The 19,775-nt window shown below is 45.0% G+C and overlaps 1 protein-coding gene across 2 annotated transcripts in view; it reads right to left on the bottom strand.

Moving 5' to 3' along the window:
* Positions 1-19,775, bottom strand: part of NRP2 (neuropilin 2) — a 249,414-nt gene that overhangs the window by 133,952 nt on the left and 95,687 nt on the right. For both annotated transcript variants that reach the window (XM_083706660.1, XM_083706659.1), the window contains exons 3-7: positions 17,065-17,246; positions 7,452-7,682; positions 4,713-4,868; positions 2,981-3,150; positions 164-319 (exon numbers count right to left, since the gene is read on the bottom strand). In XM_083706660.1, coding sequence (XP_083562786.1) covers positions 164-319; positions 2,981-3,150; positions 4,713-4,868; positions 7,452-7,682; positions 17,065-17,246 — 895 coding nt within the window. The remainder of the gene's footprint in view (positions 1-163; positions 320-2,980; positions 3,151-4,712; positions 4,869-7,451; positions 7,683-17,064; positions 17,247-19,775) is intronic.

Below are 19,775 nucleotides of genomic sequence, written 5' to 3'. Positions count from 1 at the left end.
CCTCTTGCTGTTCTGGCTTCTGGGATAGCTGTGCAGCCTGCATTCGCTCCATAAGACGCACACACATTTCCCCTTACTTTTTAGCAGGGAAAAAGTGAGTCTTATAGAACAAAAAATACAGTATTTTGGGGGGAGGGGGTTGTGGGGAAGAGGAAGCGCTTACCTTGTGGTTTTTCCCGTGACGGTACATCATCCAGTCCTCCCCATTTGTGCTGACCTCCAGTTTGTACGACCGGACATAGTAGCCATTCTGGGTTTCCCGGGAGATGGCACCCTGAGTAGCAATGGCTGTCAGGACAGTCAGAAAGCGGAGGTCCACCTGTGGGGGGGGGGGAGGAGAGGGGAGGAGGGCGAAGGAAGAACGACAGGAGCTTCCTAAGTTCAGCAGTAATAAGGTAGACCTGCTCTGCTTGAAACATTGGCAGATACAACCTTCCTGAAGCAGCGTCTGCAGATGCCAGATGAGACAAAACTGCAGATCAAGAGGGTGAGAACGAGGAACCCAACGACACAGAACTTGCAGTGAGCACATCCTTCGACAGCAGTCGTGAAGACATATGGGTTTGTTCTGAAGGCACATGAGGCCACCACTGTTCTGAAGCAGGTCTGGGACAGGTCAATGCCTGGATCGATGGACATGATCCCATGTACACAGCCTTGGGTGCCAATAAAGGCAGGCTATACAAATGGGTGGTGCTGTGGGTTAAACCACAGAGCCTAGGACTTGCCGATGAGAAGGTCGGCGGTTCGAAACCCCGCAACGGGGTGAGCTCCCATTGCTCAGTCCCTGCTCCTGCCAACCTAGCAGTTTGAAAGCACGTCAAAGTACAAGTAGATAAATAGGTACCGCTCCGGTGGGAAGGTAAATGGCGTTTCCGTGCGCTGCTCTGGTTCGCCAGAAGTGGCTTAGTCGTGCTGGCCACATGACCCGGAAGCTGTACGCCGGCTCCCTTGGCCAATAAAGCGAGATGAACGCCACGACCCCAGAGTCAGTCATGACTGGACCTAATGGTCAGGGGTCCCTTTACCTTTACCTTATACAAATGGAATCATGAGCCACAATGGATCTCAGGGCCACCAACAGCATACAATAGTAGTGTGTTTTACTAAAGGCATTCTTCAGGACTCGCCACGTTGGGCTGCAGCTGCTTCAAGAAGGCTATGTTTGAATGTAGACCTGAGGATCGGGTGCTCAGCTGGTATAAATTAGCATGGCGGTATTTCATTTCTAGTAGATCACTGTGACGCAGCTGTAGCTTTTGCCACTGGCCATGTTTAGAGTTGCCTATTCTGTCTGAGCTCTGTTCCAGTATAAGAACTTAATAGGATCAATTTTCAGACCAGCTGAGTTAACATCCCTAGATGTGGCAGCCCGTGAGCCATAGAAGGAAATGTTTTCAGCCTGCCTAGTTTTGTTGCAAGGGTCATAATTGAGGGAGGGAAGCACATTTTGAAAGTGCCCCCCCCCCCGCCCACTTCCCGTTGCTTCGTCAGATTGAACGGTAAACATCTCTGGGATGAAATCTTTACTATGTCTCTTAAAAAATGCCCAGCACAACTGTGTACCAGCCTCAGTTGCAAGCCATGATGAAAATTATGCATTGGAGTGGAAGTAATTTGAGCAAAAACAGGCTGTGTGCCCCTTTACCATTATGTCATTAATCATACAGAGTGGGACCGCCCCCCCATGCCTTGCTAAGTCTGTTGCAAGCAAATGCCGACAGATTTCAGGAGTGAAAAAGCATTTTTCTGGTTCAGGCAAGGCATGTGCTAGTATTGTGTTGGGAGCAACCTAAGCTGAATAAAGAACTTTGGCTTTGAGGTTCTTAAAACCCAAATAAAATCAAAGCTCAAACTAGAGAATCTTCACCCAGATTAAGTGAAGCAGTGGAAAAGAGGTCAACATGCATTGGTGTTTTTTTTGGGGGGGGGCCATGCCTTTTCACATGTAAAATTAAGTCGTGGTGCCCAATTCGTTCTTTTTGGAGATTTTTAGTGATACAGCAGCTTATCGAGACGTGCTGGCTTAATAACTGCGCCATGAAGATTCAGACAGTTGCTCCATTTGCTCCAGTACTTCCCGTGTTGAATGCCCTTTAGCACACCCCACCACCATCCAATCTATATAACATTTTTGCTGCCATGAACTGGTTCTGTGCAGCCCCTGCTAAAGCCTTCCTCCTGTACGTTCCTGTTGGTTTTCCCAGCTGCTGGTATGCACTGAGATTCCCCAGCAGAATAAATATTGTTCTAGCTGTACTCGCCTAGCACATGCGGGAAAGCCCCGCTCCTTTCGATCTGTCGCAGAGTCGACGGGGCATGTAAGCGGCAGCATGTTCTCTCCTCTTAGCCCTCTGGAAAAAGCCCATCAAGGTTCAGGGGCCACCAGGTCAAGCCGAGACTTTTGTAGGAATGTTAATGGCCTAACAGTGCTGCCTTCAGTTCATGAAGGCAAGAGTCACGCCGCCTTTGCCAAACAGCAGCTCAATGCCCTCCTGCTGATTCCCAGCATGCAACAAGGAGATTCTACAAGCTTCATGTACTGGAGTCAATTTGACAGCATGGCAATCAGTTTGGTTTAAGGAGAAAGTGTGTGTGTGTTTGTTTGTGTGTGTGTGACCTGAAAGTCCAGAGGGCAGTGGCAACTCCCTGCCAAGACAAACCATGTGTCTAAACAAAGACACTTGTTTCCCTCACATCACCCTGCCAAGCCTGCTCCCATGGACACACAGCATGCCAGCCCATGCCAAGCCAAGCTTTTCATAGAGGAGAATGCTAGCTGGGGACTCTCGCTGGCCATGTGTTTGATGACAAAGGCTTGAACATCAGATCTCACCAGTTGCCTGGCAATTCAACTGTTGCTAAGCCGGATATTATGGTTTCGGTACCAGCCTTTCTGAATCGTGCTGCTTTCCCTCCTTAGTTACCAAGTACCGCTTATCCTCTGCCGATTGCTCTCTTGGAGCTAGGGCATACATACCTGCAGAAATTCCTTGTTGTTATCTACATTAGGAGTCCACCCATTGTCATCACTATTGAGCCGGCTCTGCTGTGGGGTCCACCTGCCATCCGAGTAAGTAGAGGAGGCCGTGATCTGCTCGTTGGAGATTCGGCCGGTTTCCATCCCCAAAGGGCTGTTGCACTGAAAGTCTACAGCAGGTGGAGAGTGGATTAGAAGAGAAACGCGTGCCCCCCCCCAAAAAAATCTGTGCAGCTCCGCTAAGGGAAACGCCGCTAATGGCCTCGTAACATCCTATCAAATGAAATAAGAATTAAAAAAACATGTGTCTGCAAAAATGAGCACAAAATAGAATTGTCTCCATGCACCTATGAAAAGCTGATGAAATATTAATGTTCAGAAACAGCCAGGGAAGAGCTCACATCTGGAGCTCTATCAAATCCCTTCTCATCTGCATCAAAGGGCTGCAACTATGGCAGGTGAGGAACGTTCTTGCCTGGCAATCTCCTGCAAAGTGCAAGGAAAACTGGAATTCTTCACTAAAAGCCTGAAGAAAGCCCTCAATTTTCCAAGTGTAATTAAATATATTGCAGCTGTGCATAGCTAATTTCCAAATCATCTCTAAACTTAGGTGTTGTCTGCAGCATTTACAGTTTTCTTATGCTGTTGTTGCCCTGCAACAGGGGTGGACAACCTGTGGCCCTCCAGATGTGGTGAACTCCCAACGCTCATCAGTCCCAGCCAGCATGCTCAATGGTCAGGGATTGTGATGGGATTTATAGTCCAACAACTTCTGAAGTAGCACAAGCTCTGAACCCATGACATAAAAAGGAGATTTTTAAAAAACCTAGATATGACGTCACACACTAGAGCAGGGGTCGGCAACGTGCGGCCCATGGGCCAGATGCGGCCCACGAAGGACGTTTTACCAGCCCACGAGCCACCTCTGAACCAAGCCGCCCGCTCAGCGAGTCCCCCGCGCACTGTGCTAAACCGGTGCAGTGCGGCGACTCACCAAGCGGTGCCAGAAATCACGTCTGTGCACGCGCAGATACCGGAAATCTCTTCTGCGCATGCCCGGCGCTGAAAATAGCTTCTGCGCAGGTGCAATTTCCGGCGTCTGGGCATGTGCAGACACGATTTCTGGCGTCGTGCTGCACCGGCCCAGCCCACAGAGGATCTCCGTGGGAGGGATCCAGCCCATGGCCGGTAAGCCTTGCTGCTGAGCCCTGCACTAGAGGAAGAGACAACTGTTAAACATTTTAATGGTTCAGATCCATGCTTTTTCAATATGGCTTCAAGTGCCTTTCTCTCTCTCTCTCTCTCTCTCTCTCTCTCTCTCTCTCTCTCCTTCCTTCCTTCCTTCCTTCCTTCCTTCCTTCCTTCCTTCCTTCTCCTATGCAGAGCATACCCCAAACTCCAATCTGAAACATTTCTGAACAAATGTATTTCACAAAATTTTGACATTTTAATCTTGAGTTTTGGGTTTCCATAGCAATTTCTAAATCTGCCGCGGAAGCTTGGGTGCTAGCAGTGAGCAAAGATAACAAAACAAATAAGAGAGGCTCCAGATGACCAAATTTTGAGCTCTGCCATGAAATTAAAATGGCAAAACTAAAAATTATTCCGATGGGGAATTCAGAAAAGTTACCCACACGTGGCTACATGTTTGTTTTATTCAGGCTCCCCAGTGCAGAATCTGGAACTAGAGGAATACTGGCGAACCCTCGAACAGAACAAGATGCCAACTTACTCTCTGGCACTTCCTGCGGAACTAAGTAATAGCGAGCAGAAAAACCATCCTTGGCCACTGCCAAATCTGTGTGGAACGTGAGTGACAAGATGCCAGTAGTCGAGTGGATATCCGAAGGAGTTTTAGTTCCACAGTACCTGCCAATCAAGGGGCCAACTGCAACAGAAACAGAAGAAAAGCACAACTCTCAGTTAGATAAACTTGTCGCCATCTTGCCTACCTTGCTTGGTAAGGTTTGAAGGCACGAATAAGCCATCCATATTATCAGAGGCTACAAGATGAAAATCAAAACATGCAGGGATGAAAACCCCTCGCATGTGCAAATTAATTGAAACAAACAATGAATTTAGTACAGTAGTTTATTGTACAAAACTCACATATACGTGCATTAGTAATGGATATGACCTCCGCTATTTTTAAACAGGATTTGAACACGGTTTGGCATGGAGTCTACTCGTTTCGAACCGTCACTGTTGATTTTTGGATGCCTGTACTGCACTTGAATCAGTGCCTGAATGAGCCTCTCTATAGTCGTACAGTCTACAGCACGGAGGCGACTTTTGCAAATAGCCCACAAATTCGCAATGGGATTTACGTTCGGGGAATTCCCTGGCCAATCAAGTATCTGTATTTGCTGCTCTGTTATGAATTTCTTCACCGCTTTCGATGTGTGACAGGGGCTAGGTCCTGCTACAGTATCCCAGTACCGTCAGAATGACTCCTTTCCAGCTCTGGAATAACTCTCTTTCGTAGAACCTCAATATATTGTTGCGAGAGAAGTAATAGTGCCACTGTATTCTGCTCTGGTCAGACCTCACTTGGATGAACTAAAGAAGGGAGACTAGTTCAAGAAGGACACTGACAAACTGGAACGTGTCCAGAGGAGGGCAACCAAAATGGTCAAAGGCCTGGAAACGATGCCTTATGAGGAACGGCTAAGGGAGCTGGGCATGTTAAGCCTGGAGAAGAGGAGGTTAAGGGGTGATATGATAGCCATGTTCAAATATATAAAAGGATGTCACATAGAGGAGGGAGAAAGGTTGTTTTCTGCTGCTCCAGAGAAGCGGACACGGAGCAATGGATCCAAACTACAAGAAAGAAGATTCCACCTAAACATTAGGAAGAACTTCCTGACAGTAAGAGCTGTTTGACAGTGGAATTTGCTGCCCAGGAGTGTGGTGGAGTCTCCTTCTTTGGAGGTCTTTAAGCAGAGGCTTGACAACCATATGTCAGGAGTGCTCTGATGGTGTTTCCTGCTTGGCAGGGGGTTGGACTCGATGGCCCTTGTGGTCTCTTCCAACTCTAGGATTCTATGATTCTGATTCCTTCTATTGGCTGTCAGCTTCTGACACCATAATAACAAGCATCCCCAAATCATCATCTTTTGTGGGTGCTTGGCAGACTGATTGATGTGGCATAGAAAACATGTCTTGTTTCAATTAATTTCCACAAGGGTGTCTCCGTACCCCAGATTTGCAACAGCTCTTCTCTGAAAACATAGCAGCCTAAACAGATGCTTAAGTTTAGTGGCTGTTGCGTAAAATGCTGCCTGCAGCAGGTTTTGTGCATAGGTCAGTAAAGGTCCATTTTTTGGGGGGGGCCATGAATGATTACAGCTGCAGTGCTCCACTCACTGACCTGGGAGTACTTTCAATTGAACTCAATGGTGCTTACTTCTGAGCAGACATGTCTGGGATTATGCAATAAAGAAATCACATACAGTGGTACCTTGGGTTAAGTACTTAATTCGTTCCGGAGGTCCGTTCTTAACCTGAAACTGTTCTTAACCTGAAGCACCACTTTAGCTAATGGGGCCTCCTGTTGCCGCCGCGCTGCCAGAGCACGGTTTCTGTTCTCATCCTGAAGCAAAGTTCTTAACCCGAGGTACTATTTCTAGGTTAGCGGAGTCTGTAACCTGAAGTGTATGTAACCTGAAGCATATGTAACCCGAGGTACCACTGTATAGAGCAGTGTTTCCCAACCTTGGGCCTCCAGATGTTTTTGGCCTACAACTCCCATCATCCCTAGCTAGCAAGACCAGTGGTCAGGGATGATGGGAATTGTAGTTCAAAAACAGCTGGAGGCCCAAGGTTGGGAAACACTGGTATAGAGAGCTCTCCTGCCTGGTCCCCTGGTGGAGATTCTTATTCAACGCAAGTAATCATACATGTTCACGCCACTGAAAAGCCTAACCTTCAGGTATTTTCACTTTTAGTGCATACGTTGTTTCGCTAGCAGGAAAAACGGTGACTGATCGATTGATGGATAACATTTCTTGGCAACTTTTTCATAAAAATCGTGCTCAGGGTGTCGTACAAAACTTTTCTGTATGCAATCAATGTAGAAAATGGTCTATTCTACACTTTCTGGCTAAGGGAACCTCTGAGACCAGAGTACTTCAGAGAACTCTCAAATATGGCAACTTCTGAACTTAATGGTCTGATTATATGAATCAGGTTGTTTTAAGGCCTTAATGTATTTTTAACATCACCTGAAGTTACACTGAACCAGTAAGGGTGCCATGCCGGCACAGGAAATAGAAAGCAACTCTATCACTGTTCAATTTATGCTCTGGTCCCTGCTAAGGACAGGGCAACAACATGTGAGATTGGATGGAGCCGTAAAGTGTTAGCAATTTATGACCTTTATGGAATTCCGCAGACTCAAAATTGATGCTGTTAGTGTGACAGTAGCCAGACACGGAAGAGAGCGTTGGCGATACATCACTTTAATCCTTACCTTGAGGAATACCGTCCCAGATGTCCAGCCAATCATACTTGCAATCTCCCTCCCCGACTTGCAAGGGGTCGTGCTCCAGGTCAAAGGTTAGAAACTGAAGGATGATCTCCATCTTTGGCTTGGCCATGATGGTGAAAGCACAGTCCAAATTGTGAGGATACTTATCGGGGAAACCCGGGGATTCAATAGTTCCGTTCGAAGTGGTGAAATTTCTGGAACAATCTTCAGAGCCTATAGCGAGAAACAAGGGGACATTAACATACCGCATCAACATTAACAGTAGCCAAGCTGAGAGGCGTAATTCATAATTGTGTGTGTGGTTTTTTTTTTTTTTTTTTAAAAAGCACTTAAATCCCTCATGCGGAAAATTGCTACAGCCTTGCAAAAGTATTAATTATTAATATTGCTGTCCCCGTTTTATTTTCCATCAGAGTGGCAATTAGCAAAGCAGCCTTACTGAGGTGACACCTGAAATCCTGCGTCTTAAGCACTATAAAAATGGAAAATAAATAAGTCGCAGCTTGCACAGTGGCTTAGCTTTAAACGTTTTTTGGGGGTAGGAATGAGGGATTTGGTCAAGAGGACAAACAGAACCGCCTTTCTCACTTGTCCATGCTAACCGCCAGAAATGCAAGTTATTTGCATCCTTATGGAACGCTTTCAGACTGCCAGCAGCACAGACAATATTACCACTTATTTAGCGGTGAACCCAACACTGCCCTCCATTGTGCCCCAGCCGGCTAAGTGCCTTCTATTTCTTGCTGACCCAAGGTGCCTTGGGGGAGAAAGGGGTTGCATTCTGTTCAGGCTATGACTGCATAGAAACTATCGCTCTGTAGGGACCAGACAATTAACAATTGAATTCTCCAGCCCACGGGTCACTGGGAGGGGAGGGGTTGGAACAAGGAATTTTACAAGACCCCGAGGTTCCACTGCTTTAACAGAGGATTAACTTTCACAACTGTTCCGTCTTTTGTTTTATTACACAGACTTTGCTCAGAAAAACGCACAACTCCAACTGTGAGCAATTCCTAACACACTGCTAACAACCACCGCAACAGAGCTGCATGGGTGTGCGTTTGTGCTATATTTTAGAAGAGAGAGAAAAAAAGATTCGGCCCCTTTAAGGGAGATGAAAGATGGACAATGGCAATGTTAAACTAATGGCTATGTAAATTAATTTAATCAGATGACTTCCAAAATGAGTGGGTCTTAATTGGATTGCCTGGCAATGTAGACTCTAGTTGACCAGCTTAGATATAGGCATCTGAAAACAAATCGCCAGATTTGCTAACACAACAGACCACACGTAATAGGTTTCTTCCCATTCTCCTTTCATTTCAAAACCATTACTAAAGGGCACAGAACAGAAGACCCTGCACGACCTGTATATACTTTGAATATGTAATTCAGAGATAAAGTGCTTTGATATTTAAATAACATTTTGTATTCCTAAGAGGAGGAGTTGTTGTTTTGATTTCTTTATGTGTTCCATTTAACATTTGTTAAAAAAACCTGAAGCATTTTTATTAGGGATTGTAGGGAAAGATCTGCCAAAAAAGCTGAAAAACATCTTCATGTATATGACAACGGCAGCGAGAGTTCTGGTAGCACAAGGATGGAAGACTGAAGAAACCCCAACTAAAGAATCATGGCAAGAAAAATTGATGGACTGAGCAGAACTGGCAAAACTGACATATAAGCTACGGGACAAGGATAACTGTGACTTTAAAGATGAATGGGAACCCTTTACAAAGTATTTGAAGACACAACAAAGCGAACTGGACTCCTTGGCTGGTTTTGAATAAACATTCACAAACTTTTTATTGATAATTATCAGCTAAATAGTTTGAGGATCTATACAACTGTGTAACATGCAGAAAACAGCATTTTTAGAGAAATCAAAGACTGGAACTGAGGGAAACGGGGGGTGGGGGTGGGTTGTGTGGGGGGAGGGAGGGGAGGGAGGGAAAATGGGGGTGGAAATAAGGACGATATGTTTCTGGATAATATGTTTTGTTTTAATTTTGAATAAAAAATTTTTTAAAAAAAGATTTCTTTATGTGTGTATAGATATTGGATTCCACAGTGTGAAGTAACCTTTCTCAAAGTTGGGTCCCCAGATGTTGTTGGACTACAGTTCCCATCATCCCTGACCACAGTCTTGCTAGCTAGGGTGGTTGGAAATTATAGTCCAACATCTGGGAATCCAAGATTGAGAAAAGCTGGGAGTGAGGGAGGAGAGAGAGGGGGGGGTGCGGGGTGGGGGGGGGGAGATAGAGACTGTCTGGGATATTGAAGAATAAAACTTGGGATATTATCCCAGTCACTGAATGACTCTCTAGTAAACTACCGGGTGACCGAGTGCATTTGAATTTCTCAGTTGTGTCCCAGGCAGCCAATGCCCTTTTCAAAATGAGTTGTTTTCCCTATGAAGTCATGATCGCTAAGAACACAACACCGCTAGGGCTGGGCAATATATTGATATATCACCCATAACTAGTTTAAAGTCCATATATTGTAAATAATGATGTGTGTTAGAACTGGGTGGTATATCATCCAAATCCAGATTGAAGTCCAAATCATGATACTGGCTTCATGCTGGATATGTGTAAGTAAAAATGTGAACTTACATATGATGAGTAACTGCCCAATAATAACATCATTTTGGTGGGAGGTGAGGATATATATATATATATATATATATATATATATATATATATATATATATAGCAAGAGTAATAAAAAGAAATTGTTATTTAGGGGATTTGAATTTAATTCTAAATTATATACCAGAAATGTGGGAGATTACAAGGGGTCAAAAAAAATGGATGTATCGCGCCATACTAGAAGCAAAAAAACTTGTCTTGGTGAATTGGAAGAGCCGCAAAAAGATCCCATTGAGCACATGGATTGACACTATGGACAGACTAGTTACCTACGAACGAATTGCATATAGACACAAATTAAGAATGGATAAATACGAAGAAATCTGGAAGGAATACTTAAGCGATAAGACGGACAGTGGTGGGAAGTAGGGGGAGGAGAGGTGGGGAAATATTGTTAAAAAGGTGTAGTTAGAGGTATATCAGTACTCAAATCTGAATTGTTAAATTGTGTTAATAGTGTTATTGTGGTTTTTGTTGTATATTTTTCTGTTGTTGTTTGCGTTGAAAAAACGATTAAATAATTTTTTTAAAAAATGATATTTGTTTCATCATTTTGATCTGGCAGTATTATATTGTGACTCAAAATTGCGGGGGACACTATAATGCCAGCCAATGCCTCTATATCAGGGGTCAGCAAGGTTTATCTTGCCGGGGCCGGATGGGTCCTGCGGAGATCCCTCCTTGGGCCGAATCGCGCACGCCTGCGATTTTCGGCGTCCGAGAGGACGCGATTTTCGGCGCCGTGTAAGAGAGGCAACTTGGGGGCAGCTCGTGGGCCGGTCAAGCAACCTCCGGGGGCCCCTTCCGGCCCATGGGCCTTAGGTTGCTGCGCCCAGCTCTACATTTGTTGTTTGTTGTTGTTTAGTCGTTTACTCGTGTCCGACTCTTCATGACCCCATGGACCAGAGCACGCCAGGCACTCCTGTCTTCCACTGCCTCCCGCAGTTTGGTCAGACTCATGCTGGTAGCTTCAAGAAAGCTGTCCAACCATCTCGTCCTCTGTCGTCCCCTTCTCCTTGTGCCCTCCATCTTTCCCAACATCAGAGTCTTTTCCAGGGAGTCTTCTCTTCTCATGAGGTGGCCAAAGTATTGGAGCCTCAGCTTCAGGATCTTTCCCTCCAGTGAGCACTCAGGGCTGATTTCCATAAGAATGGATCGGTTTGATCTCCTTGCAGTCCATGGGACTCTCAAGAGTCTCCTCCAGCACCATAATTCAAAAGCATCAATTCTTCGGCGATCAGCCTTCTTTATAGTCCATCACTACTGGGAAAACCATAGCTTTAACTATGCGGACCTTTGTTGGCAAGGTGATGTCTCTGCTTTTTAAGATGCTGTCTAGGTTTGTCATTGCTTTTCTCCCAAGAAGCAGGCGTCTTTTAATTTTGTGGCTGCTGTCACCATCTGCAGTGATCATGGAGCCCAAGAAAGTAAAATCTCTCACTGCCTCCACTTCTTCCCCTTCTATTTGCCAGGAGGTGATGGGCCCAGTGGCCATGATCTTCGTTTTTTTGATGTTGAGCTTCAAACCATATACATAGCTCCATCCATATTTCAGACACTGTGATATGTCAGTATATCGTGATGTTTAGCTGGTGATATATCACAAAGTTGAAAACCAGCTCCATCATTATTTCAGACATAAAAGCACTTTGGACATAATCTTAGGTGAGAGGAAAGTAGCAGAACAATTCTTGGAAAATGAGACTCGGCAAAGACTTCCTTCCTGATCAACTGCAGAACATCCTTGGCAAATGTAACAAAGGAGTCCAAAAGTAATTGGAGGAAACCAAAGGCCATTATGAAGCCACATGACTCAGTTCTATTGCTAAAGCTAACTAGGGCTGGACCTGTCTAACATGAAACAATGAGGATATAAGCCACTAACAGTAAGGTTAAAGTGTAATAAATAAGTAGCTGGAAAGGTTGTTCTGGGGGTTTCTCACACCTACAGAATTGAAATGGGTATTATTATTATTTTAATTTATTATCCGACCTTTCACCCTGAGGTCCCAGGGCAGGTTAGAACAATTTGAAATACAACATTAAAAATGCTAGCCTGCCAGCTTCTCTTTGTAGTTGGTTCACATTTGTTTTCCTCAATATACAATTAGCTACACATGTATCTGCAAATGCTAGGAAGCAATATTTGTGTTAGGGCTGGAACCCAGTTGAATAAATCTTGGTTGATTAGTCATAGGGGTTTTTAATTAAGTATTGATTAAAACTGCATAAATTTGCATATAAATAAAACAAACAGTTGGAAACAAACACTCTATTTTTAGATGATGGCAGGCATACATGACAAAGGCGCCATCTTTGATGAGGCACCCCCTTCCTCGTGACAGAACCTGCTACATGAAGGGGCATGTTTCACCTTACAGTTTTTTACAAATACTTTGAAAGTAATGTAATTTTACATGAAACTCTGGTGCCTGAAGATTTGAATGCACTTTTGTTTAACTGACCAAAAGCAGTTTTGAGCAGTTAAACTAATCAGTTAATTAGCCAAAGAGTGCAATCCCGACTAGTGTAAAATGAAGACAGCTTTCAACAGTTCCACAATCACAATACCACGTCTTCCTAGCCACACAACCATTTCCTGCAATTCCTGCAAATGGGAATTGCGGTGGAGGAATCTGCCAAGAGCTCAGCCCATGCTAACATTTCCCCCAGCGAGCTGCATTCCAGAGGAGGAGGCACAGTTGATACAGGAGAAACCAAACAGCGAATTTCTCCATGTCACGAAAGATATTGTTCAAGCCTCCCCAAATCGAACCAGAAGTCCAGACATGCTGGTTTTATTAAACTCATGCACTAGCACTCCAGTCGGTGCACAGGGACAATAAATAAACAACATGAACAGCAGTCCACAAACAGAAAAACAAATACAAATTAAAGTTGCCAGCTGAACTGGAGATGGAACAAAAAATATGCATTTGGCACTCCTCCCCTCAATAAGGCTAATAAAGAGGAAGGAACCGCAGATCTTGGGAGGTGAGTTCATTTCGCAGCCTTGTGGCCAAGTGGTATAAAGACCTTCCCACAATCATCTTCCCTTTGCATACAGCAGGGCCCAGTGACTTCTTAGCTAAGTGCCAACTACTCAAATTGAACCCAGAAGCATCCCGAAGGCCAGTGCAGCTGTAACAATACTAGTTGAATATGCATGTGCTGACTCACATCTTCAAGGAAATGCACGGCAGCAATTTACAGTAGTTGAACCTTCTGAATTGCCTTTATGGGAAAATCTATTTACAGCACTTAAAACAGTGCTGAAGCCTGAACTTCATGGATTAGAGTTGGAAGGGAAACTCAAGTTCAAACAAGACCAGGAAGGCCCAAGTTCAAATCTTCATTCATCTGTCAAGTTCAACGGGTGGCAATGGGATGGCCTCTCTATCTCATTGCTGTCATGAGAATGAATGGAGGAAACCATCACTTATGCTACTGAGCTTGTTGGATGAAGTTGTTGTTGTTTAGTCGTTTAGTCGTGTCCAACTCTTCGTGACCCCATGGACCAGAGCACACCAGGCACTCCTGTCTTCCACTGCCTCCCGCAGTTTGGTCAAACTCATGCTGGTAGCTTCGAGAACACTATCCAACCATCTCGTCCTCTGTCCTCCCCTTCTCCTTGTGCCCTCAATCTTTCCCAACATCAGGGTCTTTTCCAGGGAGTCTTCTCTTCTCATGAGGTGGCCAAAGTATTGGGGCCTCAGCTTCAGGATCTGTCCTTCCAGTGAGCACTCAGGGCTGATTTCCTTCAGAATGGATCGGTTTGATCTTCTTGCAGTCCATGGGACTCTCAAGAGTCTCTTCCAGCACCATAATTCAAAAGCATAAATTCTTCAGCAATCAGCCTTCTTTATGGTCCATGTTGGATGAAGAGCAGGTTACAAATGCAATTAAGAAATGTATTTAAATATATAACTCAGGGGTTTTGCAAAGGTATCAGGTACACCTACAAAACTGATCCCAGAACTATAACATCACACATGAGCAGACTCACCTAACAATAAACTATGGATTATCAATACATGAATGAGCCTTGATTGCACTCCCCTTCCTCTGGCACAGCCAAAAGGAGTTGCTCAGAAGCTTTAAGTTTCATTCTGAACTAGCTGAAGTTTAGTGGCACTGTGGGTTAAACCACAGAGCCTAGGACTTGCCGATCAGAAGGTTGGCGGTTCGAATCCCTGCAATGGGGTGAGCTCCCATTGCTTGGTCCCTGCTCCTGGCAACCTAGCAGTTTGAAAGCACATCAAAGTGCAAGTAGATAAATAGGTGCCACTCCGGGGGGGGGGGGGGAGGTAAACGGCGTTTCCGTGCGCTGCTCTGGTTCGCCAGAAGCGGCTTAGTCATGCTGGCCACATGACCCGGAAGCTGTCTGTGGACAAACGCCAGCTCCCTTGGCCAATAAAGCGAGATGAGCGCCGCAACCCCAGAATCGGTCACGACTGGACCTAATGGTCAGGGGTTCCTTTACCTTTTTTTATGCATGGACCACACAGCGGAATCTCTTGTGTGTCTCTGAATTTATGCTTCCACCATTTGTTAAGGTTTCTGAGTAAGATTAGGAAGCTTGTTTGCCCCCCCCCCCCTTATCTCTCTCTCTCTCTGTGTGTGTGAGGGAGAGTTTCTTGATGTTCTACTTGTGACATAAACCTCCCATGCAAGATGCTAGGAACGGAATGTCTGCCCACCCAGAGCCCTCGCTATCCTTCTTCAAGACACAGCCAGGCCTCTCCTTGATCACTTAAAAACATCGCCTCACCCACGCTTGCAGGCACAACACAAGACTATTTTTAATTCTCCAAAAGTCTCATCCCCACACCCACCCATCTGACAAATATTTAGACAGAGCCAATTTTAAAAGGCCTCTGATTAGCTTTTCACTTTCTCCAAGAATAGTTTTGTATTAGAAAGGCATGATGAATAGTTCCTCTTATACGGAGCTCAAGAGGCGCCCGTCTTGCTCCCTTGATGGCACTGCCAACAGCAGCCCGTTTCAGCCAGTGTTACAACCAGTTGCAAAACCCTTGGCTTCTTGAAAAGAGAAAACACAAGGCTATTGATCTGTGCTTGAATCACATATTCACAGGAGAGGGGTGGGGGAGAGACCTCACTGCAGATCTAAGAGAGGACCACTCTCGCTTAGCCTTGACTTTAACGAGCTTTTTAATATATGCCACAGAGAAAAGATATACTGTTTGTAGTTCTAGACCATACGGGATAATTTAATGAAGAAGCTGGCTTTCCATGTCATGGTAAAAAATAAAAACACATCGTTAATACCGCGCGTTGCTAAAATATTTTACATCCTTGGAAATGTTGTGGAAACAGATAAGGGAAGGGATGAGGGAAACTTAAAAAAGACTGTGCTGATATGGCCTATATGGCTATTTTAAGGACTCTCAAACTTTGTCTCTGTGAATCTACGAAGGATCAAAGTACCCCATTCTGTACATGTTTGTTCACCGCTTGGATATTTCATGACTGAGCAGTTTATAAATTTCCGCATAAAATAAATGAATAAAAGTCATACTCCCTTTCTGTGTTTACATTAGCAGCTCACTGGGCTGAGTGAGGTGCAAAGAATGACTCATGCTTTCCAGGATACTATAAAGTAGATTATATATTTAAATAAAGCTACCTTAGCCTGTTACATGTTTTAGGCCTTTTCCAGGAAAGCAAATCATTCTGGACAAAAACGTGGTGGGGGAGGAACATTTTGGTCCCCCCCCCCCCCACATTAAAACCACAGCTTGTTCCATCAGGATATTCAAGTAAATGTAGAAAAGTTAAAGGACCCCTGGATGGTTAAGTCCAGTCAAAGGCGACTAGGGGGTTGCAGGGAGCAGGCGTTTGTCCACAGACAGCTTTTCCGGGTCATGTGGCCAGAAGGACTAAACTGCTTCTGGTGCAACTGGATACCATGACGGAAACCAGAGCACATGGACATGCTGTTTACCTTCCCGCTGCAGCGGTACCTATTTAGCTACTTGCACTGGTGTGCTTTCAAACTGCTAGGTTGGCAGAAGCTGGGACTGAGCGATGGGAGCTCACTCCGTCACAGGGATTCGAACCGCCGACCTTCTGATTGGCAAGCCCAAGACCCTCAGTGGTTTGGACAGCAGTGTACATAGGGTTCCACTGCAGCCACACACACACCCCCAGGCGCTGACCAGAACTGGATCTGCTAAGCTCCAGCAAGGCTGCTTTATCATATGCCCTCAGACCATGCCCTAGAAGCTGTTCCATTGGGCACCAGTTCTGTCAATCAACATACAATGAGGAGAAGACAACTTGGCTCAATCAAGGCACATGTAACAACTTGGTTGAGGGGCATCAAGAAGTTTGGTGTTTTCCTGCATAGCTGTCAACTTACAGATTTGAAAATAAGGGACCTGCAGGCACTCCAGTCTTCCTGTCCTCCTGCAGTCTGGTCAAACTCATGCTGGTAGCTTTGAGAACACTGTCCAACCAACTTTGTAACCAGAGGTTCAACTGAATAGAATCTGAATCACATGCACCACAAGGCCTATGCAGCCTCAACTTAAGATGGCTCCCCGGCCTGGCTTTGCACTGCAAAGTTTGCAGCAGCACATGCAACAAAATGGCATCCAGCATTCAAAAAACCCCTCAGCTTGCATTAACTAGCCACACACAAGGCATGCAAGCTCCACCCCCCCCCGTCATTCTTAGACTCCTTATTGGGTGAGCAACGCAGCCAAGCAACACAGTTGGAGCCTCCCTCCTCCCTGGCCGGCAGGGAGGGAGGGAGAGGAGCTGCTTCCTTTGAAATTTAAGGGACATCATTTAAGGGACATTTAAGGGACATCCATCAATAAGGGACAGCAGCGGGACATGGCGCTGGAATAAGGGACTGTCCCTTCAAATAAGGGACACTTGACAGCTATGGTTTTCCTGAACAGTTAGGTACTGACCTGTCTTGTAGATCTCATAGCGTAGAGAGAAGCCAGCACCTTGGCGTGCATAGTCTGAGGTGAATTTAATATAGAGAGAAGGGCCTGATGATGTGATGGTAGGTGGAGCAATGTTCCCACAGTGCTTGCCCAGAAGGTCAGCTGATTCACTGTCTCCATCCCGAATCTCAATAAAATCGTATCTGTCAGTGGGTGGAGAAAACAAAGCAAGAAACAATTAAGAGAAAAATCTACCATGAAAATATAGTTCTATTTTACAGATGGCTTATACTTTGAACATGTTGATTTATCTCATCTGTCATGCCAGTCACAGCTCTATAAAATGTTTCTTTATAGGTATTTCTTTACACATTAAGCAAAAAGCATTGTATTCTAATTAATAAGTTATCACGCTATTTCACATCTGACCTCCTGCAATCAGTATATGCTGATCAGAATTCACATTGTTTCTTCCAAATAGCTTGAAAGCAACAAAACTTTGAGAAATCTGCACTTCTACTCATTGTATTCAAAACATTTCATTATCTGAATGTTTTAGATGCCCAACGAGCTATTGTGATGAATAAAGTTTTATAGCCATCATAATCTGTAAAACATACAGAGCCAGAGAGATCTCTCGCTCTTCCTACAGTTCATAAATCTTTGGCCTTGCTATTTACTTATCTATAAAAACCGCTCCCCACCCCTTATTTATAATCCAAGCTGCTTGTCTTTGCCGAATCTTTGCGTGCAACATTCATAATCCGCCATAGAAGCTTGTCGTTCATTAAAAATAAAATTTTAAAAATCACATTTTCAAGCACTGTGGCTGTAAAGACATGTTCAGAACTTGCTGCAGGAAACTAGTGAGCACATTTTTGAGGCTCGATTTGAGCAGAGCAGTTTATAGTATAGAGAGCAACCCAAAACTCATACTCTGTCAATGCCCTGGAAAGAGTTTTGATGGGGAGGAGGCACTCTTGCCCTGCCCTGCCAGCCCCACCGGTGAGGATCATCAAGCTAGCACTGGCAACATCCCGGGTGGTATAATTATTCAGTAAATTGCCAGCCCTTCACCTGCAAGTGCCAAGGCAGGCTATAACCATTAATGCCAATCTAATGGTGGCCAGGGAAAACTCCCCAACTGAGTGTGGGGTTTTGGGGTTGGCGCTGTGGTCTGAACCACTGAGCCTAGGACTTGCCGATCGGAAGGTCGGCGGTTCGAATCCCCACTATCCGGTGAGCTCCTGTTGCTCAGTCCCAGCTCCTGCCAACCTAGCAGTTCGAAAGCACGTCCAAGTGCAAGTAGATAAATAGGTACCACTCCGGCGGGAAGGTAAACGGCATTTCCGTGCGTTGCTCTGGTTTCGCCAGAAGCGGCTTAGTGATGCTGGCTACATGACCCGGAAAAACTGTCTGCGGACAAACGCCAGCTCCCTCAGCCCATAGATGAGCGCCGCAAACCCAGAGTCGTTCGTGACTGGACTTAACTGTCAGGGGTCCTTTACCTTTTTAAGAGAAGACAGTATCTACTGAATCCTGAGCCAGTGCTGCTGCCATCATGTGACAACAGCAAGCCTAATATGAGCCTCTTCAATGCCTGGGACCTGGCACAGAGGAGGAGAAATTGCTTCTCTGCCCTCCCCTCCCCTCAGTTTCCATCCTGGCCGGGATGAGCTGAGATCTCCTTCCTCCTCATCATGAAGATCTCTCTTCCCTTGCTGTGCCTTTGTTCTCTGCTCCAAGCACACAACTGATCTTTCCTGGGCCACGTTCAACTGCTCATCATGTTGTCACTCACTGTGGTCTTGCGCAAATTTCTCCAGGAAGCCCATGGTGGGGTTCTGGATTTGAAGAGTGTTGCCATATGCTTCTTACAGATAAGTTACCATATCCCAGCAGCTAGGCAAACCCCAAGTTCCTTGTGTTAACCAGAATGTGCAAGATTACTCACATACACTTGCATTTTGTGTGTGTCCTTAACAGGTATTGTACAGACACTAACGTATCAATATAATTATTTGAGAAAAAACTTATGTAAAAACTTATGGTACAATCCAATCCCGGGGTGGGGGCGGGTGTCACTAAGCTGCATTAAGAAGCTAATACAGTGGTACCTCGGGTTAAGTACTTAATTCGTTCCGGAGGTCCGTTCTTAACCTGAAACTATTCTTAACCTGAAGCACCACTTTAGCTAATGGGGCCTCCTGCTGCTGCTGCGCCACCGCCGCTGCACGATTTCTCTTCTCATCGTGAAGCGTATGTAACCTGAAGCGTATGTAACCCAAGGTGCCACTGTAACAACAATATAAGCTTAACCAGGTCTTTTTAAGTCTTTCTTTACACTTCCAGAGACAGCAATACAACAAGTGAAATGCAGGTGAACAAATGATTTTGGCAGGTGTTGATTAGAAAATACTGAGATAACAGAAAGCAACTAGCAGATAAAGCACAAGGTGAAAAAGCCTATAGGACTGGTTAGCTATATCAAGGTTGATATGAGAGTGGGTGTAACTCATATTTTCAACCTCTCGCTTAATATTTCTGCAAAACTGTAGGCAACAATTCAATCATGGAGCAAAGGTTATTGGGCAAGCTGTGTAGGCAACGATAATTACAAAGTTCATTTTAAACTAAGCAAAGCGCTAGTGAGAAGGCTTCTGGGATCACAATCAATCAATTTTCCTCTACTATCCATGACAAGAGGATAAAAGAGGATATTCTCCTCAAAA

The sequence above is a fragment of the Podarcis gaigeae genome (assembly GCF_964106915.1).
Source record: "Podarcis gaigeae genome assembly, chromosome: 1".
Taxonomy (NCBI): Eukaryota; Metazoa; Chordata; class Lepidosauria; order Squamata; family Lacertidae; genus Podarcis; species Podarcis gaigeae.
The sequence above is the reverse complement of the archived record's forward strand: the minus strand, read 5'-3'. Positions and strand labels throughout refer to the sequence as shown.